The following is a 25,132-nucleotide window of genomic DNA, read 5'->3' as shown; positions in this document are numbered from 1 at the left end:
GAAGAAGAAGAAGAAGCGAGCCGCCACACCGGCTTCCAGGCGGGAGTGTTTCAGGATGGAGAGAGGAATGAAACGGCCACGAGAAGAAGCAGACGGTGTTGTGCGTGAGAAGCAGGCTTGTGCTGCGGACTTCAGGCGCTGGGACGTGGCCGAAACGGGCTTCTATCTGCGCAGAGAAGGACTCGAGCGGTGGGAGCAGATGTTCAGAGGTACCGCGCTAATCAGCGACTAGATGTCAATAATGCTTGTGTTTATTAATATCACACTATACACTGAACCAGAGAAGCAGATCATGGCAAGCCGCCTTCGCTTTTAGCTGGATATGAGTTCTCCATTTCAGGAACTGAATGCACACTAGTTACATCTCACCGTAGGCTGCCATTCAGATTCAGTTGTTGAGATCCAGAATGAGCATTTTAGCTAGTAAAAGCTGAATCGTTGAGCTCCAGAGTTCATATCGTGCTGATGAATGAATGAATGTACAGCACTCTCTCCCACCTTCAATACCACGACTGAGGGGCCCTTGAGCAAGGCACCGAACCCGCAACTGCTCCCCGGGCGCCGCAGCATAAATGGCTGCCCACTGCTCCGTGTGTGTGTTCACGGTTTGTGTGTGTTCACGGTTTGTGTGTGTGCACGGTTTGTGTGTGTTCACTGTTTGTGTGTGTTCACGGTTTGTGTGTGTTCACGGTTTGTGTGTGTGTTCACTGCTGTGTGTGTGTTCACTGCTGTGTGTGTGTTCACTGCTGTGTGTGTGTTCACTGCTCCGTGTGTGTGTTCACTGCTGTGTGTGTGCACTTTGGATGGGTAAATGCAGAGCACTAATTCCAAGTATGGGTCACCATACTTGGCCACATGTCACTTCACTTTTTTCACTTTCACTTTCATGAATAACAGCGAAGGCGGCTTGCCATAGCTGGTCACACAGAGCCAAGAGGGCTGCACGTGAAAGAAGCGGACCCTGGCAGGCCACTTTTACATTACTTGTTCTTTATTTATTTGGTTATTAATCTTGTGCCCCTTCCACTTTTGATTTACTTGATACTTCAGCGGGGAAGCTTTGTTTTGCCTCTGGAGCTGTACATATTTAGAGCACACATTGTCATAGTTTATTGGAATAGACTGATCTGGACTGTAACAGACTAATATTTATTGGCAAATAACGTGACGGAAGTAGCCTAACCTTTCAGATTTGGCAGAGATGCTGCTCAGAAAAGCATGTTCTTGTTAAATGTGCAAGGCCAAAGGCTTGAGCTGTGTAATAGGATGTAGAGTTATTTTGGCACTGCTCTCATGGAAGGAAATTCTGGAAAGATTTATGTGGATTTATCATTCCTAATATTGACCCACTTTTTCTTTGTGCTTAGAGATCGTCATATTTGGTTTTACTAATATTCCTGCAAATAAAATAAAAGAATACTAAATTATACATTTAATTTTGTTATTGGTTCTTAAAGAAATTCAGTTATATATCAAGACGATTTTTCATCCTCATATGGCTTGTTAACTGAGGTTACAGAGTATTTGTCATATAAAAAGAGAATATATAGTGTGTATTATTACACACAGATGCTACAATATAACAAGAAATAAGTTGACTCTTTCTATATGCGAGTCCTTTAACATATTTACTTGATTAGCTCTGAGTTTATATGTATTAGTGCAGCTCAGACTGTACATTGACTGTGTCTGTTCTGTTTGTAAAGTTTAATTAAAATTAAAAAAAGCAATATTTGCCCTCGGAATTGATTTTTTGACATTAAATACATTATTACAAGACTGTCCAAAAATATTTAGATCAACTCTCAAAAGAATAAAATAAAGATATGTGAACAAAATGCAAGTTCTGGTCATTAGCAATCCATATCTTTCTATATTTCAATCACTAAAAACAGCGGGACATTCTGAAACGTTTAATGTGAAAACACTAAAAGTGCCTTTAAAACAGTGATATTAAAAGATGAAATTCAGTACACACCTTATTGATGGTGCGTGCTTTATACAGGCAAGCAAATGAGCTCAGAATATGAACGCACTTGTAGGGTTGTGACGGTGCGGTTAATCGATGTGTGACAACACCGGTAATACCGGTATCACCGTGGGGGCGTTCCCTCTTCTCCTCGCTTTCCTTCGCTTTTAAATAGCTTGTAAAAGCGCCGTGCGTATTTCACTTTCACTTTCAAATAGCGGCAATTCGGCGTAAAGCAATTGTTCGTTTTTTGTTCGTTAGAATTTTCCCTCTTTTCCTCGCTTTCCTTCGCTTTTAAATGGCTTAAAAGCGCCGTGCGCATTTTACTTTCACTTTTGAATTAGCGGCAGTTCGGCATCAATTGCTTGAATGCAACCACAAAATACAACGTCAATCTCACTTTAGCCTATATATAAAACATAGAACTTTTATTAACAAAACAAATAAAAATACACCATGCTATAGGGCTATGCCTAATATAAAATAACAATTAACTAACATAGTTTAAATAGGTATACAAAACTGGAAATAAGTAAACATGTATAATATATAACCAAATAAATAAGTAGAACGTTTATTAGCAAAACGAGTAAGAAAGCTTGGAGGCACGGCATACACCTTGATGTCAAATAAAATGAATAAATGACGCAAAGTTTAAATAAAGTAAAAAATAGCAAACACTGTGGAACCAATTAAATAATAAACGAATGTTTAAAAAAAACTTCCAAAATCACATTAGATAGAAGGCAAAAGTCAACAGGCTTTTCAAAATCCAAAATACTGCCAAACAGGTGCTTTTGCATCTAGTTTCGAATCTAAATCATCAGCGATCGTCTCGTCCGTCTCGCCTCACTCGTCTCGTCCGTCTCGCCTTTCTGAAACGCGTCAATTTTTACAAAGCTCATCGGTCTGAAAAGCGAGGTGTGCTCTGATTGGCCAGCTATACAGTGCGTTGTGATTGGCCGAATACCTCAAGCGTGTGACGGAAATGATACGCCCCTCACCATACTGTGATGCCCTGTCCGGCCGGAGCGACAAGACAAAAACATTAAAACCCAATATAAACGAGGCATTTGTTGCATCCAGTGGGGACATAATTATAAATTATAATGACTTATACTGTCTTTTTACGCGTTGCATCGCACCGCGTAAACATAAAACCATGTCTGCATTTGTGATCAGAGAAATGACAAACAACAAGCGCTACTCTACACGGTCCAAAAAACTTGCTTTAAATATAAAAAATATTAAATATAAAAACTCTTTAAATATAAAAAAACGTACTTGCAGTCTGTGCGTCAGCGTCAGAACAGCCGGCATTGTAGTCTACTCTCCCAGGATCAGGAAACTGTCCTCCATAAAATGTGCTGGACACATCTGAATATTTGGGTTGAAGTGTTCTGGAACAGTGTTATAAATGCAACTTAACCACTGATTTCTAGTCGTGTCCTCTTTTGGAAGACCAAAGAAAGTAGTTTCACTTTCACAACGAAACACAGTGCCACACACGGCAGGCTTGAGTGAGCAGAGGTGGGCTTGCGGCAACCACATGTGACGACCCCGAGCTGGACTCCGCTTCGTCCACGGTGAAAGCCGATCCGGTGATCCACAGCACAAAGTTGATGTATTTCCTCAGCGACCAGCACGGATCAGCTCTAGGCATGACAAAGCGGATATCGTCCTCTTTTGGAAGACCAAACAAAGTAGTTTCGCTTTCACAACGAAACACACAGCGTCTTCAGGACATGGCGGCAGCGGCAACAACAATACTACAGCGAGAATAAAAGTTACGCCTTCTTTCTTTGCGTGAACATTTGGGTGGCGTTATGCAAATCTTCCCACATCGTGACGTAGGCATTTTAGGTAGGCGTGGCTGACTGAACTTTTATAAAGAATATCTCTTTGGATTTGAGACTTTAGTCTTTGCAACTTTACAGATCTTATTTATGCACCAAGAGCTTGTAACACTCCAAAGAGAAAGGAACAATTGAAATCTCATCACATGACCCCTTTAAACTTTGCACAATTGCGTTTATATTCTGGGTTAATCTGCTTTCCTATAGAAAGTGTGCATCATCAATGTGTGTAGTGAATTTGGCCTTTAAATATCATTGTCTTACTATTTAATGCAAAGAAAAAAGGAAAAGAGAGCCTTGTTTTGCCCTTCATGTGGATGTTCCTGTAAGAGCGTGACGTGAAAAATATCAATTGTCATAGTTGTATATTTTGAACGCTCAGTAGAAAATATAAAGCTCTATTATTCATCAGACTCGCAGGTGGTGATTCAGTGGAGCAGCTGGTCCAGATAAACTGGGTACTGATTCATCTTTCAAGAGCAAGTGTTTAGAGAAGCAGTCGTCAGTAAAATCACGTGCTGGTCAAGTTGTTCGCGGCCGGCCAACGTAGAACATAGCAGGCATTATGCTAATGTGTGACCCCGGGGATGAGATTCGCCTCACTCACTCTTCAGAGGCTTTCTTTATTTTGGGAGACAATAACTTAATTTATCATGCACTTTAGGCTTTACAACTTTGCAGATGATTTATATTCACAGACAGCTACATTACACACTGCAGGCACTTTAATGACACTGACAGCAGCAGACCTAATGTGCGGGTTCTTCCTCATCTGAGTATGTTCACGTAATGAATACTCATCAAGACAGCTATCTGAACACCTTTGTCTGTGCATTTGACCGTTCAAAATACATCCGAGTCTCCTGTTTATTTGCAACATTTATATCAACAATAATAAGAAATTCCTGCTGTAAGAACAGCTAATTGTCTGTTTATCGCCACACTGCGTTGTCATTAGGGTTGGGTATCGATTGTTTTTTTTTAATACCGGTGCCTGAACCGACACTTAAAAAAAAAAAAAAAAAAAACGATTGATAACATTAAAAAACATTAATAATATTTAAAATAAATCTACAGTATCTCACAGAAGTGAGTACACTCCTCACATTTTTGTAAATATTTTATTATATCTTTTCATGTGACAACACTGAAGAAATGACACTCTGCTACAATGTAAAGTAGTGAGTGTACAGCTTGTATAACAGTGTAAATTTGCTGTCCCCTCAAAATAACTCCACACACAGCCATTAATGTCTAAACCGCTGGCCACAAAAGTGAGTACACCCCTAAGTGAAAATGTCCAAATTGGGCCCAATTAGCCATTTTCTCTCCCCGGTGTCATGTGACTCATTAGTGTTACAAGGTCTCGGGTGTGAATGGGGAGCAGGTGTGTTAAATTTGGTGTTATCGCTAAGTCGTGGCCTAATGGTTAGAGAGTCTGACTCGTAACCCAAAGGTTGCGGGTTCGAGTCTCGTACCGTCAGGGAGTGTAGGTGGGGGGAGTGAATGTACAGCACTGTACAAGTGAATGTACAGCGCTCTCTCCCACCTTCAATACCACAACTGAGGTGCCCTTGAGCAAGGCACCGAACCCCCAACTGCTTCCCGGGCACCGCAGCATAAATGGCTGCCCACTGCTCCGTGTGTGTGTTCACTGCTGTGTGTGTGCACTTAGGATTCTCTTCTGCTCACCAAGCCTGCGTTTATTTGATCCAAAGTACAGCAAAAACAGTAACATTTAAAAATATTTTTACTATTTAAAATAACTGCTTTCTATTTGAATATATTTTAAAATGTAATTTATTCCTGTGATCAAAGCTGAATTTTCAGCATCATTATTTTCACATGATCCAGAAAACATTGTAATATGCTGCGCACAACCTGATTAATATTCATGAATCCAGTAGCTCATTAATCCTTAGTGCATTTTATATTGTTCTTATTAGTAGAATTCGTATCATTATTATCTTATCAGTATTTTTGTTAGTTTTTCCCCAATTTAAAATTTTTTTTTTTTACAGAAACGCTGAATGACCAAAAATATGCATTCATACATGGTTATCAAGTTTTAATTCTACTATTACTAAAGTTCTATCATTAAATAATATTGATTATCATATTATAATGCTTATAATGCAATTAAAAGATTACATATTATTTGCTACATGACGCTCTAAGAAAGACGAAGAAAAAAAAAAAAACTTTAGGCATCCTAGATTAAATTCTGATGGTATGTTTTTCACTGAAGAAATGGTTCATAAGACAATCTATAAGCTAACTATACATTCATTGGTTGTAGATTTTTGTGAGGAAACTGCGGAAAGCATATGGCAAGGCTGAATGGAGCGGAGTGAAGAGAATGAAAGAGAACAAGCCTGTGTACAAACTGGACCACATCATCAAGGAGAGGTGAGAGTAAACGCAGTGCTGTCTGTGGACTGCAGGGGACGCACTTCAACTCTCTGACCCAGGTGTGCCTCACACGTCCTGAAAAGTGAAGCTGCGGGCTCTTTGATCACAAGCTGCGCAAAACAAGTGCAAAATATGATCGTGGTTTTGCACAGCTTGTCAGTGAACAACGGCTCTGTGTAGTTAATGCTGCTCCATGTGAAAGCACACGTGATGTGTAGATGGGAAACGGATTGCTCCCTCGTGACCTTTTGTAAACTGTATTTATGACGAAGAACTGCACAGATACAGATATTATAACAATCTATGGATAAACACACCTTGTGTCCTCTGTTTCTGTGTGAGTCTGCGGATTGAAGCGCGCGCTGAAAGACGAGGTCTGCCGCCGTGTTCATATGAAATTTAAAGGGGACTGACTCTGAGGCGATCATGAGTTTGTGTACAGTTTATGGAGCTAATCGTTATAGCCCCGCTAAAAATGGCCTAGCGACGCCCATGCTTCTTACATCCATTTCAGAGAACCAGGACAAATATCTCACCGAAATCTGCGTTCTGATTTGGTTCTAGTACATACCAGTTACATAGGTACCAGTGCCATATTGGCACCGGGTTTCGGTAGCCAACCCTAGTTGTCATGGTAATTGCATATTATTATTATTATTATTATTATTATTATTGTATGTATAATTATAAATATAGCAGCAAGCACAACAGAGGCAGAATGAGGAGCTAAACAAGACAATGAGCTGTAATGTGACATAATTGCTTTTTACTTCAGAGCAATAGGTGGCGCTGTTATTAAATTGGTGTGGTGTGGTCAGTGTGAGGTGACAATGACACTCATAAAGTTTAGTGTCAGTTACAGAAGTTTGTCAGCTCACAAATGAAAACTGAAATCCATAACTTTTTGCTGGCATGGTACGAAGATGATCGGAGTCAAATTTGGTGAATATTTGACCAATGGTCTCGGAGGAGTTCGAAAAAGTATGTTTTCAAAGAAAATCAAAATGGCGGAAAGGAAGTTCAGCAGATTATGGGATAATTGGTATGGATGTAGGGTTGGGTGTTGTTTGAATTATCAATTCCGATTCCTCTTATCGATTCCCAGTTTCGATTCCAATGTGATTAAATAATGATATCAAACATTTATCCTGTGTCTCTTTTTTGCAAACCATTTATTGGAGCTAAATACCATGAACAGAAATCAACCGCAGTGTTTTCCCTGCCATTATATTAGGGGGACAGCCCGCCCCCCCAACCGCACCCATGCCCCCCTTGAAGGTCAAGTTAATTATATTTTCTCTATAGCGCCAGATCACAACAGAAGTGATTTAAAGTTACTTTTTCTATAGAACATGTCTATACCTTGTTCTTTTATTAAACAAACTAAATAGCCTTATGTTATTTATCTTATTTACACGACGGCATGTCATTTCTGTCGCTACGTTATGGTCACTCTCTCTGTATCGCGCACAAGTGGCCACACTCCCACTAGTATTTGTAAATATTAAGCCGCAAAACGATTCATATTTAAATATGAATTCTGCGTGTCTCTGTGGTTTTGTGTACTACTCGTACTGAAACGCTGTAGTATATCATACAATATAGAATAATCATACAATATTTCTTCAATATTTTAATTGTAATATTAAATCCCCTTTATTTTCCAAAAAATAAAATGTTTAATTTTCATTACTTAAAATATTGATTAAATTAATGTTTTCTGCCTTAAAAAATTTAAATACCCAACACAGAATTTCTGAGGGGAAAGAATCGTAAAGCTATTGTAAGAATAAATGAAACTTGTTTTTATGCTTTCAAATAATTAAGACATGCTAAAACAGAATTTGGTAACAATAAAACATAAGGTTGGAAAAAATAAAACATTTCATAGAACCCTAAACATGTAATTTGTGTTAAACTTTTAATAAAATTGTTAAATTGTTTAAGTTTCATGATTTTAATTAATTAAACATGCTTTTTGTTTAATACAATTTAATTTAACCATTAAAAAGGAGTCCAGGGAAAAAAATAAATAATTGTTTCATTACTGGATGAATCAGTGTTCACGAACGAATCTCTTGTATGATTCAAAGACAAATACATTTTAAAAGCCCCTTCTCGCCACCTACTGGCATAATGTAATCCATAAATCTTCATTTGAAGCATCAAATTACTTTCAAAAGGTGATTTATTCTATTTTAATCGCTACCATACACATCGTACACACAGTTTATATCTGAATATAAACTTTTATCCCGGTACTCCTGTGATTTGAGTGTTTGTAAGAGAAATAATGATACTGTGTGGCTGAAAAGACTGAGGCCGTTTCATTCGTGACAGACAGCTGCTCTCTTCAGGTCAGCGCAGCGCAGCGTGAACGCAGATTTAAATGTTTAAATCACACTGGTGTGATCGTACGCTGCACGGAAGAACCACGTGATCACAACATTGATCGCACGCGTCAAAGCTTGAGGAATGAATCAGACGAATCACTGTAATTTAGGAACAGAATCACGTTGGTGTTTGAATCATGTTCACGATCTTTAACGATCTATTAAATTAAAGAGCTTTGTCATGTTGGTGGTGACACCTCTTGCAACATGTTTAGCTATCACAGATATTATACTTAGCCTTTTTGGCTTCTGATCGCAAATGTAGCCAAACTTTGGAGCACTTAGATTAGCGAGCAAGGTCCTGGCAGATCGCTAGCTCCGGTCCTCACAGATGAAGAAGAAAAAGCACATAGGAATCGATAGGCGGAATACATTTTTAATTTGACAACAAGTATCCAATTCTGGCATCTTAATTGATTTTTGATTCCCAACCCTATATGGATGTTCTCGGCATGATCCAAGTAATCGTGACAATAGGCAGAAATATTCAAAAACTACTAGCATTTTTTCTTGCAACATGTTTAGCTATCACAGATATTATACTTAGCCTTTTTGGCTTCTGATCGCAAATGTAGCCAAACTTTCGGCATGATCCAAGTAATCGTGACAATAGGCAGAAATATTCAAAAACTACTAGCATTTTCTTATTGAATTATAATTTGACTAAATTGAGTAAATGAGGGCATGATGCTGAAAACACAAACTGAGTTTCGTAGCGATACGCTGACGTGTGTAAAAAAAAAAAAAAAAGCTTTTTCATGAAAAAATGTTCATGACGGAAAACGAATGATTGCAATAGGTGGCTCCTAATGAAAGTGTCATTTAGTTTATATGCATTTGATCAAGTTTTTTATTTATTATTTATCTGTTTCTCAGAACATGGCATAACCGGGCCAGGCCTGCCGTTCCTCACCGAAGCGCATTTGGAGAAGATGGGTGTTTTGTAAGTGTTACTTCATTACAGTAGAAACCGCGCTTCTACCACAGTCAAGCCCATCTTGAAAATTAGCTGTCCGTTCCCAGTTTATTTTTGCAGTTAATTCTGTATTTCCTCATTCAGCCCTCTGGGATCACGCCTGCAAATCCTCCACTGCCTGCAGAAACTCTGGCAAGTCTCCAATGAGTCCATGAAGGTATGCTAAAGCTTTGGGAAGATCTCTAATGCTTGCGCCAGAGCTTTGCTAAGGTGATGTGTAATGCTGTGCTGCAGGTGTTGAACGACCCGATCCACGGCCACATCGAGCTGCACCCTCTGCTGCTGCGCTTCGTAGACACGCCTCAGTTCCAGCGGCTGCGCCACATCAAGCAGCTGGGAGGGACTTACCTGGTGTTCCCCGGGGCTTCTCACAACCGCTTCGAGCACTCCGTCGGGTACGTACATCAGCTCTGAGAGAAAGAGCTGGAGCAGTCTTTTGCAGATACATGCAGGGTAGCAAATATAACCTGTATTTTTTATTTCTATTTTTTGGCATGCAGTGCACCGATGAATAACATGCATTCAAGCGAGTGGAGCAGTGGGGATGGATGTTTTCTACAAAGTCGCTGTTTCTTATGTGCTGCTTTGTGTCTGTGTGGTGCAGGGTGGGATATTTGGCCGGATGTCTAGTGCAGGCTCTCAATGAAAGACAGCCGGAGCTCCTCATAACAAAGCAAGATGTTCTGTGTGTGCAGATCGCTGGCCTGTGCCATGACTTGGGTGAGTGACGCTCATGTTCGGTAGAAAGGTGAGCGAGTCACAACATATCCACAGTGACTCGTGTTCGTTACAGTCAGATGATAAAATGATTGGTTTAAAGGAACATTTCAATAATCCGGATACTTTCTTAGATGTGATGACTGACTTCGGGCCTTGATCTCACATCTAGGGTTGAAAAACTCAATTCAAATTTTGTACTTAAATATGATCAATATAAGAATTATATTAGAATTTAAGATGCATAATTTCAGCTAGGGTAAAGAAAAGCGTTTGGCTTCTCTCCTGAGGCCACAAGAGGGCGCATCGAGCAAAATGTTACTAATGCATGTTTATTCAAAGCAATAAAATAACACGATTATCTGTGGAGAAAGTGCATAATGTTTATAAACGGAATAAAATTAAGTTGCTTAAACAATTATAAACGAAACCGCATCATAGGCCAAAAGCCAATCACACAGAGTACTTTTTTCATTTAATTTATGAGATGCAGTGGGATGGGAAAACCCGCCATAAAGTCTTGAGACATGTTTTTAAAAGTTGAACTTGCATTCATTTTACATGGCTTTCTAAACATGCGTCTCTCTTGTGCGAGACGCGAGTGCAACGCTGATAGATGTCCCTCTAGAAAATGATAAATATGCATTCTGTGTGAACGGCTTGGTTTCAGTTTTGACATAAACAAGATCTTCCCCGCATCGTTGTTCTCTTTTTGTGCAATATTTTGAATGAACAACGCAGCAGCGCTGCATCAGGTGCTTCAACTGGATAGACTAACAAAAGCATTATAATGCAACGACTCTTACATCGTCTTATAAGGCTGCCTGATGCACACCTAAAATTCTAATTTTAATTGGACAGCCCTACCTCCTACTGCTTTGTAATTTGGGCCTAATTTACAAAATGTGACCACAAACCAGGAACAAGGCCAGTGACTGGACATTCTTCAGGATTCAAATTCACAGCCGCTAAACTAAGAGCACATGCTAATGGCTTTAATGGGTTTGCATCTTCATTCTTTAAAATAGCCTTTTGTCTTTTGTTCAGGTCATGGCCCGTTTTCTCATATGTTTGATGGCATGTTCATCCCTAAAGTTCGACCTGGAGAGAAATGGAAGGTACGTGTGTTAAAACCATCCCCAGTGTAAAACCATGCATGCGATAGGCCCGTTTCTCAGCTTGTTGTGTTAGTCTGTGCACCGTTAGTAGTCCTCAAGGGTCTGAGAGCTGGAATCATCTTGCTGAGAGGAAAGAGACTGCTCTGTGTGTGGAGATGACAGAAACATCTGTTCCTGTAGCTCTGTGGTGTGGGATTCATCATGTTCGCCTGTAGATCTGATCCGCCAGTAACGCTAACTGACAGGTTTGATCTCTGCTGTGCAGCACGAGATGGCCTCGGTTCAGATGTTTGACCACCTGGTGAGAGTGAACGGTCTGGAGGAGGTCATGGAGCGCCACGGGCTGACTCTTCCTGACGACCTGGTGTTCATTAAGGAGCAGATCGCCGGGCCGCTGGATAGCTCCGTCTTAAACAGCTCGGTGCGTACGGCTGCTGCCTCGTTTAAAACACATGTATGACAAACCATCGCTTGACATCAACATCACATACTTGTTTCTGAAGAGCTGTGTTGTTGTTGTTGCTGTTCAAGACAAATTCAAGGACTAAATAATGTGACTATAACTTTGATACAACTTTCCCAACCCACTATTTCCATGGAAACTGTTTTATAAAGTGTTATTGTGGGAAATAAGCTGACAAAGCCTTTATACCAACAGTTGCGTCATTGACTCCGGTTCCTTGTTCTGCGGAGCACTGTGTTTGTCCATACTGTAAAGCTTACAAGTACAACCTTGCACTGGTTTAATGCAAGACTGCTGAAGCCATGTGCTCACTTGATATGAAGAACAGACTGAAGTGAAAGTCAAAATCCAGCTTCATTGCTTGTGGTTTTCACTGTATTTGATTTGGGCTCTCTTCACCCCCTCATCGCTTCAGAAACCACTGCAGCTGTGTGGATTACTTTTAGTCTTTCCCGAAAGGTTAGTGACTCTTCTGCTCTACTCAAAGTAACATGCAGCATTTTTTCTTTTAACCCTGCAGTGGCCATATAAGGGCAGGCCGATGGAGAAATCGTTCCTGTATGAGATCGTAGCAAACAAAAGAAATGGCATAGATGTGGATAAGTGGGATTATTTTGCTCGGTAAGATGATTTGCACCAAGCTAATGATGCTAATGATGATGTTTTCAGCGTTGCTAACTGAAAGTGTGTTCTTTTGGACAGTGATTGCTATCATCTCGGCATTCAGAACAACTTCGACTACCAGCGCTTCCTCAAATTTGCACGAGTGTGTGAAGTGAGAGGAAAGAAGCACATCTGCACCAGAGACAAGGTACATTTTGCAGTTGTTCTACTGACTGTGTGTGTATTCATTGATTTAGTTTATTGTACAGTGCTCGTTCCTTTTTGACTTTATTATAACAGTTTAAACCAAAAGATACATGCATTCAACAGAGTCAGGCTGTGATTCAGAAACGACAGCACAGTGACAGCACAAATTATTTGATGTGAAACATGCGATGGTTTTGTCAAGTCACCTTTATTTATATAGTGCTTTTAACAATACAGATTGTGTCAAAGCAACTGTACAGCATTAATTAGGAAAATAGTGTCAATAATGCAAAGTGACAATAGTAAACACTCATTTTTCAGTTAAAGACAGTTCATCATTGAATTCAGTGATGTCAACATCCAGCTCAGTTCAGTTTAAATGGTCTCTGTGCAATCAAGTCAACGATATCGCTGGAAATGAAGTGTCCCCAACTAAGCAAGACAGAGGCAACCGCGGCAAGGAACCAAAACTCCATCGGTGACAGAATTGAGAAAAAACATTGGGAGAAACCAGGCTCAGTCTGGGCGCCAGTTCTCCTCTGACCAGACGAACCAGCAGTTCAATTCCAGGCTGCAGCAAAGTCACATTGTGCAGAGGACTCGACTGGTTCCTGTGGTCTTGTCCCGGTGGTCGTCTGAGACAAGGTCTTTACAGGGGATCTGTCTCTGGAGCTCATCTAGTTGTCCTGGTCTCTGCTGACTTTCAGAGCTGTAGAGGTCCTCTCTAGGTGCTGATCCACCATCTGGTCTGAATACGTATTGGATCCGGGTGACTGCAGTGACCATCTGATCTGGATACAGACTGGATCTGGTGGCTACGGTGACCTCGAAATAAGAGAGAAACAGACTAATATTAGGGTAGATGCCATTCTTCTAGCGATGTAGCAAGTACATCGGGTGTTATGAGAAGTGTTCCCGGTTCTGGTTGACCTAATTAATTAAATGTATATAAAATGTGTTTTTATCAAGCTAAAACTGGACAGAAAACATATTGTCGGTAGAAATAAATAAGTAACTGGTACTTTGGGTGTTGTACATGGAGCTGGGTGATATGCCTAAAAAAATAATAATTTTTTGGCTGAATTGCAAAATTAGGTATACATGTGTCTGTTTTCTACAGTTTTCTGTTTGGATAAAAAAAAATTACGTAATTTAAAAATCAGTTTTTATTTTTAAAAATTGTCTCGCATTGTAGCAACATTACAATCTAAAAACAAAATAATGCTATTTTAAAGCAGAAGTTAAATTCACTAAACTAAAAGTGAATATAAATAATAACAAAAGCACAGAATAATTGCAGTATATATGATAGTTACTGCTCTCTTAAAAACACACTTATTGTAGGTTTAAAATTCTACACACGGCACATTTATTGCCCAGCAACAAATATTTTAGGAAAACATATATATTTTAGTCCGAATTATTGTGGTCCTGTTTTATTGCTCTCCGTCTGTTTGGTGCTCGTTGACTGAAGTGAAGGCTCATGCACTCCTGACAGCAGAATGGACATGTTTCCATGACTCTCTAACATTTACAGGTGGAGAACATGAGTTATGCGCTGAGGAAAGCACTGGATCTCAAGCGTATTAAACCGCACGAGTAGCCTAACTGTCTGCACATGTATCTGTCAGAGCAACTGTGCATGTTAACTGTATCTTAGCAGTTATACTAAAGCATGGCTGATGAACAAATCAGATGATTTTCAGATGTCCTCATAATCAAACTACTGTATGTCGATAAAATAGAGATGAAGCCATTATCAGAGATGCTAATTAAGCATCTTGTGTTTGGGCTTGTTGCTCATAAAGTGATCGTTCATGGAGTTATTCAAGTAGACAGCTGCAGGTTGCTATATTGTGGTATGTGGCTTGTTTTTAAGAGAGCGCGTTTGGATTTGAGTTTGTGCTTGTTCTTTTTTTTTTATTGTTGTTTTTCTGGCAAGATCTGGCACCACTAATGAGTCAGAACATACTCTGTGGTTTTCTTGCACGCACCCATACAGAAGAGAGACACAACTCTGATGCACATTTAAACTAGTTGTTCATCATTTCACATCATTCTCTGACGCAGTGGAATGTGAGTGAGAGCACCCTCAGTTGAAACCGTAGTAATATTGGCCGAACAGCTTTGGGAAATGCTCCAGTAGGCCTGAGCGAGATGGTATAACGTGTAATCTGGCGTTTGGTTGAGGTGAGTTTACAGCAGAGGAAGCGTGCCGTCGAGTCTTACTGCCAGCGTACAGCAGTGCTCCTGGACTACATGGTGGCAGTACATATCGTGATTAGGGATGCACAGAGGTCACCTTTTTTTAATTCCAATGGGAGAGATGGACTTTTGTTTGTCTTTTTTATTATAATTTTTTGCTGTATTGTTGGTTACTGAGTTATTTCTGTTTCAAAAGCCAGCAATAAATAACACTTTAATATCTAAAGAGTGTTCATGTGATTGTATACATTAGTAATGTTGAGAAAAATGAATAAATGCATAATCGTCATAATCGTAAAACCGTGATTATTCCTCGGACAATAATCGTACCAACAAAATCTATAATCGTTGCATCCCTAATCGTGACAACAGTATAACGTGTCTGTTGGCAGTGATTTTGCTGCATAGTTATTTTAAAACCTTTGGGCTCTCAGGCCTAGCTCATTATTTTCTCATTCATCCATGTTTCTCTATCACTCTTTATCACTCCGTAACCTTTGACTTGCTTAGTTGGGGTTTATATTGAGTAATAATTATCAAAAGCACTGACACGTTCATCTGAGAATAAAGCCTGAACTGAACTGAGCTGAATAATGAGCCTGTTGTCTCTTTAGAGCTGCTTGCAGCTGAATTTGGATTGACAGTCATGAAGTCTTAGTTGATGCTGCTTATGACAAGCTGTGATTTCTTGAGAGGCACACGATATACAGACTGTGCATGCATCAAACTTAGACCATAGAACGAAACATCAGAACAGTACAGAATATGTACACCGCTGGGAAAACTATGCTGATGGACATAAACACAGAGCTGCAGCATATGCTGTCAAATCTCCCAAAGCAACCAGCACATTGATTGGTTTCTTTGCTCATTGTAATGTTAATCCAGGTTATTAGGAAAATAAAGGAGCGCATGACCTCCAATGGCTCGACAGCTTCTCTGTGCAAAGCCACCCAGAGTCTTTTATTTTTGAGCACGTTTGATCCGGTTCAGAAGTGCTTCTGTATCAGTCAGAATGTTAAAGAAATGAAAAGCCTTTCTGATTTAGCATTTTGGATTGTTTTACTGTTGGCAGGAAGTTGGCAATCTCTACGACATGTTCCACACTCGTAACTGCCTCCATCGCCGGGCGTATCAGCACAAAGTGGGCAACATCATCGAGACCATGTGTGTATTCTCCTCACTGAACCACACATTGTCCTGTTCACAGCTTCAGTGCGATTGAAGTGTTCTGTCCTGGTTGTTTCATATCAGGATAACGGAGGCTTTTGTAAAAGCTGATCCTCATATTCAGATCCTGGGCTCTTCTGGGAGGATCTTCAGCATCTCTTCAGCTATAGACGACATGGAGGCCTACACCAAACTCACAGGTGCGTCTCGATCCTGTGTGCTTCTGGTTTTCTCTCAGTTATTTACATTCAGTAAAGACACGTCGACTGTGTTTATGTCCGTACTCCACGCGAGGGGCATTTTGACATGATTAGTGTGTATTTGACCGTTGAAAGACAACTGAATTGGGGATGGCATGCTGTCTGTGCTTGTGAGCGCCACAGTGAGGTCTTTCGTACCGAGTAATGCACTCAGACATCATGCTTTAGTCAAAGTTTCAGTGCTGTGCTATGTGAATATATTCACACACCACCATATAAATGATCAAAGTCCTTTATTGCAGGGTCAGAAAGCATATGTTTAAATGTTACAGGGATGAAATGAGGGTTGTGTGTCATGTTTCAGATCACATATTTGAGCTGATTCTGTACTCGTCTGCGCCGGAGCTGTCTGAGGCACGAGCCATCCTGCACAACATCGTCTGCAGACGGCTGTACAAGTGTGTGGGTCAGACCACGCCAGAGATGCACCTGGACGCCTCACCGGTGAACCACAAACACACACAAATAAAGCTGACTTTCAGTGGATGGACATGAGTGATGAGAGGACTTTAAAAGTGTTCTTGAGTGTTTTGAAGATGAACAAAAGTCTTATGGGTTTGGAGTGAATTTATGACCCATTATAGGAGAAAGGTCGTAGATTCAGCTGATAAAGAAGGAGCCAAGATAATTGTAGGTAACTGAGTGGCTGATTAAATAAGTGAAGTCTCTTGCAGGAGAAGCTGCTTGACTGGGCAAAGGAGGTCGCCGGTTCAAAGCCCAGCGGCACAGACGCCAACCTGACAGCGGAGGACTTTGTAGTTCGTGTACGTTTGCTGTGTTTCGTTTTAACAGCTACAACACCCCTATAATAGTCAGAGCTGCTTCTGCTTACAGATGTTAATAGCACAACCACGCAGTCAGATGACATGAAAACTGACACTTCCCATGAATTTCAACCCAACAGCTCAGATTGTGAAATCATCCCATTCATCAATGATTCCGAATAGTTAAAGAATCAGCCAATAGCTGTTTAAGATCATTCTGCTTATATTATGTAAACTGTCCTCTTTTGTTCTCTAGGTCATTCACATGGATTATGGAATGAAGGAGAAAAACCCCATTAACAATGTCCACTTCTACTGCAAGAAAGATCCCACCAAAGCCATCAAGATCCGCAAAAAACAGGTACGCTCCAGACGATGGATCTGCCTGTGCTGCGACTATCAGCCAGCAGTTTACCAGTGTTTCAGCCTCTGGCCAGAGAAGATTTCAACTAGACATGTGCTGATGTGTAACTAACATTAACATCATAGCTTCTGGTTAGTTAATGCATGAGTTAACATTTACTAATGAGACTTTATTGTAAAGTGTTACCTATTGCACTCTAATCTTCTTAAGTTGTTTTTGTGAAAAGAAAAAAACCCCGTTATAATGCCCTTTTGCAGCTTATTTCAATAGCGGGACTGTATACCGTGATAGGCGCGCTTCAGCAATTATCACAACAGGAAAATTTGATTCTGTCATATGGCCCCCCCAAACACAAACAAAGGCCTAGAATGTTGATTATGGATTAATTTCCCTATTGGAGAGAGTATGCGTGTTTAGATTGTATTGCTTCTAGTGCAAAATAAGATATGCTCCAGACAAACACAGAGCCTGTGTTCCTGATGTGTGTGTGGTGTAACAGGTGTCCAAACTGCTGCCGGAGCGCTTCGCCGAGCAGCTGATCAGGGTTTACTGTAAGAAGACGGATGACAAGAGCCTAGAAGCTGCTAAGAAGTACTTCGTCCAGTGGTGCATGGACAGGAACTTCACCAAACCTCAGGCAAGACTTGGCATCTGCAGTTTTGTAATAATTCAAATTTCAGTGTTATTTTCAAACATACTTGGTACTTTGAGTGATGGATTTGTTCGATATATTTCAGACATTATTTTTAATTTAGTAATTATATTGAAATGATCAATTGAGACTGACCACAAAGTGTACAGACCGAAATCACAAGCACAGTGCATATATTGGAAAACAAGACACGTGCTGGGGTGCGTTTCCCAAAAGCAACTCAAGTTCAAGTTCATTTTATTTGTAGAGACACACATACAACAGCCACCAGGCTGACCAAAGTGCTTTTCAGAGGAGCAACAATTTTACCACATACACAGAGAACAAACCAGACAAAAAATTTAAAACCGCACGTTTTAAAAATGGCCATATCACAGTAGTCAATACACTAAGGAAAACAAATAAGTTTTTAGCAAGGACTTAAAAACAGACAAAGAAGGGGCCATTCTAATCTCTAAAGGTAGGGTATTCCAGTGTCGTGGCTCTGCCACCGCAAATGCACGCACGATCGTAGGCTTCTAGACGGAGTATAGAAGTAAAGAAGGTCAGATAGATAGACAGGAGCTTGGTTATGTAGGGATTTATATACAAAGAGGAGAATTTTAAAGTCCATTCTCTGACAAACCGGCAACCAGTGTAGAGATCTAAGAATTGGAGTGATGTGTTCATGTTTACGACATTTTAAAAGAAGTCTGGCTTGCATTTTGGACAAGCTGAAGACGCGCAATTTGAGATTTAGATCTATCGCAGTATAAAGAATTGCAGTAATCTTGACGAGATGTAACGGAACGCATGAACAGCCATTTCTAGAGTTTTAGGAGTGAGAAAGTTTTTAATTTTAGACAGTAAACGAAGCTGATAGAAACTGGACCCAATGACAGAAGAGATATGTTTACCAAATTTTAAATGCTGGTCGACTAGAATGCCTAGGTTCCGCACCCGCGAGGATCTAAAAAAAATGGATAAACTTTCTAACTCGGGGCTTATACACTGAGAGTTATCATTTGGACCGAAAACAATTTTCTTGGTCTTGTCTTCATTTAGGAAGAGGAAATTTTGGGCTAGCCATGATTTAACCTCCTCTAAACATTTCAGAAGATAAGTAATCGCCGCGGAATTGTTTTTCTTGATTGGTAGATAGATTTGAGTGTCATTTGTGTAGAAACGAAAAGACACACCATGTTTTAACATGTAAAGAGAGAATAGAGAGGGAGCTAAAATAGAGCCTTGCGGTAGGCCACAGGTCAGAGGAGCAGGGGAGGAGGAAAGCTTACCCAACTTCACTAAAAACTTTCTGTCAGACAGGTATGACTGAAACCATTTCAGAACGATTGCTTTTAGACCTACCCAAGACTCTAATCTAGATAATAGTGAGGAGTGGTCTATGGCAGTGTTTCCCAACCGGGGTGCCGTCTGTCGAGAGCAGGGGTGCTGTGTAAAAAAAGAATATTTTTCAAATATTTTTAAATTGCTAAAATGTAAAAAAAAAAAAAAAACCATCTATTATATAATATCCATTTCTGATGTTGCCAGTAATTAGAGAAGCCCCGAAACTGACGAAAATGAGTTCACCGCTCAGGATTCACTTTCACGTGGTGTGACGCTCTGGGTATTATCCACTCTATGTGTGTGCGCGCTCCGCTCAGTCGCTCCACTCGTATACCGTTCATGCTCATCGGAACAGCAAAGTCCACTCAAACACTGAGCCGACAGGAAACATGGATGTAGTACAGTATTGTTTCTGTCTGCAATAGCCCTACTGTGCTGTAACATGGTGTGGTATATGAGCAACTCTGGTAACGCTGCCCTCTCATTCATTGATCTGCTAACCGCTATGTTATGCTCACGTGTTCTGATAATAATAGCTTTCTAGGACTAAACATTATTTGGATAATTGGTAAAAAAAAAAAAAAGTTAAATATCTGAACCCTACTGTTAGACCTACCTGAAAAACTAAAAAGCAGATTATTTAATTCAAAGGCCTGTCATTATTTTTTATTTGTGCTATCATTATTAATTTCTTTATTTGTTCTTATTTTATTACTGACTGCTTACTTGTCATTTTTTATTCAATTCAAAGTTTGAAAAAATCTCGTGCTACTGCACCAAAATTACCACACTGTAAAATAAAAAAAAAACACTGAGTGAGCAAAAATTTGTGAGATAGCTAGTTATAATGGTAATTAAATATTTGCATATGTATAAAAGGCTACATTAAAATCTGTCATATAAATTGGTCTCTTCAATAGAAATTAGCCTACTGATTGCCACCATTGATGGACAATTTTTTTTAAATAATATTAAAAATATCTGTATGAATTTATATTCTGCAGTTCTTCCCTGTTGTACCGGATATCTATACTTTTCAAATTATCACATCGAAGTTAGAAATCCAAATATTGTGACAAAATTAATTTTGTAGGGTGCCACAAGTTTGTTAAAATTTCCAAAGGGTGCCGCGACTAAAAAAAGGTTGGGAAACACTGGTGTATGGTATCAAAAGCAGCCGATAGATCTAAAAGAATAAGAACCACAGAGTCTCCGGAATCAGTAGAGAGGTAAATATCATTTAACACTCTCAAAAGGGCGGACTCGGTTCAGCACAATTTTCTCCAAAACTTTTGAAATGAAAGGTAAAACAGAAATAGGCCGAAAATGTTTTAGGACAGAAGGATCCAGTGAAAGCTTCTTGAGCAGAGGAGTGACCGTAGCGACTTTAAGATTGGCCGGAACAGAGCCAGTTTGGAGACACTTATTAATAAGAGACACCAAACCTGGCCCAATCGAATCGATAATTAATTTTAAAAATCTCGGGTGAATGATATCGAGACAACAGAATGGTTTAAGCTTGTCAATCACTTGCTTCAATTCCTGGAGGTTGATAGGTTCAAAAACATCCAAAAATGCAGAGGCAGATGACATAATTGGAGTGACAGTTAAAGTTAAAGTGGGGCGGACGCTAAGCCTTAAGTTAATAATTTTGTCACTAAAATATCTCAAGAAGCTTTCACAGAGAGCATCAGAGGCAACAGGCAAGGTGTTAACTGAAGGATTTGTAACCGATTGAATAATTGAAAACAAAACGTTGGGTTTAGAATGATTCGTTTCAATTAGATTAGAAAAGTATCCAGCTTTCGCAGACTTCGCTGAAGTCTGGTAAGATGTAAGAGAGTCTCTGAACATTTGAAGAGAGATATGCAGCCTGTCCTTCTTCCATTTACATTCTGCCTTTCTACAGTTTTGTCTTAGGAGAAGGGTATCAGAGTTTTGCCACAGTACAGATTTTGGTGTTTGCTTGTGAGGCTTAAGGGGGGCAGTTGCATTTGCTACCTTAAGCCAGGCAGAATTCACAAGGCTAAGATGTTGATCAGCATCCAAGTCAGATTATGGTTGATCCAAGTGCAACTGTGAGCAACATTCAGCAAAGCACAAGTTGAAATTTGTGCTGAACTGTGGCGAGTAGAAACGAGAAAGATTTACAGGTGTATTAGAAAAATGAGAGAGATCTGGAAGAGACAGTGAGAATAATATAGACTTATGGTCAGAGATCATCAAATCTGAGAGCACAATATCAGTCACATCAAGCCCATATGAGAGTACAAGATCCAACGTATGTCCCTGAATATGAGTAGAGACATTGATCCACTGGGATAGATTAAAAGCGTTGATGAGATTAAGAAAGTTATGTGATAAGAGGTTAGATGGACAGCAGACATGGATAATAAAGTTGCCCACCAATAGAAAGCGATCGTAATTTGTGGCAATATTGCCGATCAGTTCAGTGAAATGCTGTATAAAATCCTTAGTAGAGTGCGGAGGACGGTAAAACACCCCTAGACATACAGGACCATTCCAGGCTAAGTGAATAAGCTGAGCTTCAAAGCTGGAAAAGGCCGTTACAGGGTCCAATCGACAGAGTGCAGAGAGAGAGTTCTTTAAAATTGTTACTATCCCACCCCCCATGTCCACTCGAACAAGGGATCAGATACAGTCAGCAGGGATCAGATCAGAAAAAGGAGTTAGATCTCAAACCTTTATCCAGGATTCCGTGAGAAACATAAAATCCAAGTTGTGAGAAGTAAAAATCATTTAATAAGGTCTTATTCACCAAGGAACGGGCATTTAATAATGCCATCTTCAGTGAAGAAATTATATCAGTAGATGAGGACGCTCATTTCAGCGAGCGCCGATTTCCATAAGTTACTCCCCGTCGTCGGGAGCCGAGGCTGATTCGGTGGAGACTGGCACGAGAACCAGGACTCGGGTGCCAGGGGAGAACAGGACGAAGCCACCGGTGGGCCAAATCCAGCGGGCGCCAGGCAGCAGAGCCGCCGCAAAACGACCCGTGGGAAGGATCCGAGAGAAAGCCAGCCCGCAGATGAGCTTTAAGCTTCACGATGTATCCTCCGCGTTTGCCTAGTTTCCTCCTTCGCTTTCTCCGCAGGATGCCGAGGGGCCACCGGCAGATACAATCCGGAATAACCGCCTGGAACGACTCATTCCTATTGCCAAAGGAGCAGTCCACATCCAAAGTGTAAGAGCTGGTGAATGTGTCCGCAACTGAGTTGCGGATGTCCAAGAGTGCTTGACGGTCGTAGATTAAAAGCGTGTAGCTTTTTGAGAGCAACAGATGGCATGCCGAATACACAGGCGCCATCTTGAAACATGGCTCGATCAAAGCAACTATGGTTCCGTCGTTACCAATAGAGTTCAATGGAACTTACAACCATAGTTAGCAAACAGTGCTTTTGGGAAACGCACCCCTGATTGTGATGGAAGTTGTGATTTCATAGAAATGAATAAGAAATGTTAGATTGACGGGAGAAGTTTTGAAAAAAGATTGAAAGTTTGTGAACCATAAATAGGGTTGGGAATCAAAAATAAATTCAGATGCCAGAATTGGATACTTGTTGTCAAATTAAAAATGTATTCCGCATAACACCAACGTGATTCTGTTCCTAAATTACAGTGATTCGTCTGATTCATTCCTCAAGCTTTGACGCGTGCGATCAATGTTGTGATCACGTGGTTCTTCCGTGCAGCGTACGATCACACCAGTGTGATTTAAACATTTAAATCTGCGTTCACGCTGCGCTGCGCTGACCTGAAGAGAGCAGCTGTCTGTCACGAATGAAACGGCCTCAGTCTTTTCAGCCACACAGTATCATTATTTCTCTTACAAACACTCAAATCACAGGAGTACCGGGATAAAAGTTTATATTCAGATATAAACTGTGTGTACGATGTGTATGGTAGCGATTAAAATAGAATAAATCACCTTTTGAAAGTAATTTGATGCTTCAAATGAAGATTTATGGATTACATTATGCCAGTAGGTGGCGAGAAGGGGCTTTTAAAATGTATTTGTCTTTGAATCATACAAGAGATTCGTTCGTGAACACTGATTCATCCAGTAATGAAACAAGTACATCTTGAGAGTCACTCATTCATAAATTAGATGTGATTTTGTTTAGTTGTCTAATGTTTTTTCTTCAGAATCATAAGAGAACCACAACTTCCATCGGGGAAAAAACTCAATTTATCCAGAATCATGCAGCTCTATTTTGCACACAAACAGCTCTTAAAGAGTCCAGTTCTTATGTAGCCTGTTGATTTTGGTTCATGGTATTCAGCTCCAATAAATGGTTTGCAAAAAAGAGACACAGGATAAATGTTTGATACCATTATCTAATCACATTGGAATCTGTATTGAATTATTATTATTACTGTATTTAATTCTGTATTGTACACATCTAAAATGCTTTGGCAATACTGTAACACAAATGTCATGCCAATAAAGCACCTTGAACTTGAACATGAACTTGAATCGGAATCGATAAAATTCAAACGATACCCAACCCTAACCATAAACATATCTTGTTAAAAATACTTGTTCATTAAAGGTTAAACGGATACTCCACCCCAAAATGAAAATGGTCATCATTTACTCATCCATGTGTTGTTTGAAAACGGTAGGACTTAAAATAAGCTATCAATGTCTGCGGTTGTGTAAATGCATTAACCCGTTTTCCTTTGCAGTATTGAGGAGGAAAACTGTTTTTTTTTTTCAGTTCTTGTAAATGTGGTTTTCTCGTGATGCAGGTTGCACTTTGTAATTACACATACTGTAAAATAGTGTACTTACCTAAGATAGTACTGGCTAATATAATGTAACTTCATGGGTAAGGTTTGGGGGTAAAGAGTAGGTTCAGGGTTTAGTACCTTGTTATATTCCCCAGTTATTGTAATCACTATAATCAGAACAGTGTGTGCATGTCAGTCAGTGAAACGGGTGATTTCTCAACTGGTTTTTGGTAGTTATCAGTGTTTTGTTTTCTGTCAGTGAGAGTCAGTTGGCTCCAGTGTTCCCAGAGTTCTTGAGGATATCTCATGTGTTCTCTAGCCCTTATCCGGCTCGCAGTAACACTGGTGTGCACATGAATGTGTTTCAGGATGGAGATATAATTGCTCCAGAGCTCACCCCACTCAAACGTGACTGGCACACGCTGGAGCGAGACGACGATGACAGCGAGCTCGATGACAACGCTGAAGACAATCATCTCGGACTGAGAGATGAAACGCCCAGGAAGACTGGACGTAATGTGAAAGTCAACCTCTTTCATGCTCCGGGAGAAAGCAGACTCTGAATCACTGGCCCTGTTCTTCTCTCATTGAGAATATTTGGAGCGATCACCAGATGCTCATTCTATCTCAACAGTGCTTTTGAGCTTCGTTTAATCTGTGTTTTGCCTCTGTTTGCTTTTATTTTCAGCTTTAATATCATGTTCATTGCCAGGGTTTTAATACTACTCGCACCTCTGACGCTTTATTATACATCAATCCAGAATGAATGTCTCTCTCCGCCATCTATTATGTTTCGATGCAGAGGGAAGCGTTAAATGCGTTTTGGCATTGTTTCGTTTTTTTTTTTTTTTTTTTTTTTTTTTTTAAAGCTTTTTTTCAGGGACTCCCTTTTTATTTTTTTTTTTTTATTGGCCCCCCC

General features: G+C 40.0%; 1 protein-coding gene across 1 annotated transcript; it reads left to right on the top strand.

Moving 5' to 3' along the window:
* LOC107598800 (deoxynucleoside triphosphate triphosphohydrolase SAMHD1-like) lies at window positions 1–25,091 on the top strand. Its single transcript, XM_016290231.1, has 16 exons — window positions 1–209; window positions 9,507–9,573; window positions 9,691–9,763; window positions 9,841–10,001; window positions 10,211–10,326; window positions 11,371–11,441; window positions 11,707–11,862; window positions 12,425–12,525; window positions 12,607–12,715; window positions 15,995–16,086; window positions 16,174–16,289; window positions 16,654–16,793; window positions 17,024–17,113; window positions 17,370–17,474; window positions 17,977–18,114; window positions 24,582–25,091. Exons 1-16 carry the CDS (start codon window positions 56–58, stop codon window positions 24,774–24,776), a joined length of 1,884 nt encoding a protein of 627 aa, XP_016145717.1. The 5' UTR covers window positions 1–55; the 3' UTR covers window positions 24,777–25,091.
* The last annotated feature ends 41 nt before the right edge of the window (window positions 25,092–25,132 follow it).

Source organism: Sinocyclocheilus grahami, unplaced genomic scaffold (genome assembly GCF_001515645.1).
Source record: "Sinocyclocheilus grahami isolate Dianchi unplaced genomic scaffold, SAMN03320097.WGS_v1.1 scaffold256.1, whole genome shotgun sequence".
In the NCBI taxonomy this organism is placed as follows: Eukaryota; Metazoa; Chordata; class Actinopteri; order Cypriniformes; family Cyprinidae; genus Sinocyclocheilus; species Sinocyclocheilus grahami.
This window is presented reverse-complemented; position numbering and strand designations above follow the sequence as displayed.

Excerpts from the sequence above, each read along its gene's own strand:
- LOC107598800 (XM_016290231.1), top strand. The coding sequence starts at position 56 with ATGGAGAGAGGAATGAAACGGCCACGAGAAGAAGCAGACGGTGTTGTG. Across the intron at positions 16,794-17,023 it reads TGCACCTGGACGCCTCACCG|GAGAAGCTGCTTGACTGGGC; the intron begins GTGAACCACAAA and ends AGTCTCTTGCAG. Across the intron at positions 17,114-17,369 it reads CGGAGGACTTTGTAGTTCGT|GTCATTCACATGGATTATGG; the intron begins GTACGTTTGCTG and ends TTTGTTCTCTAG.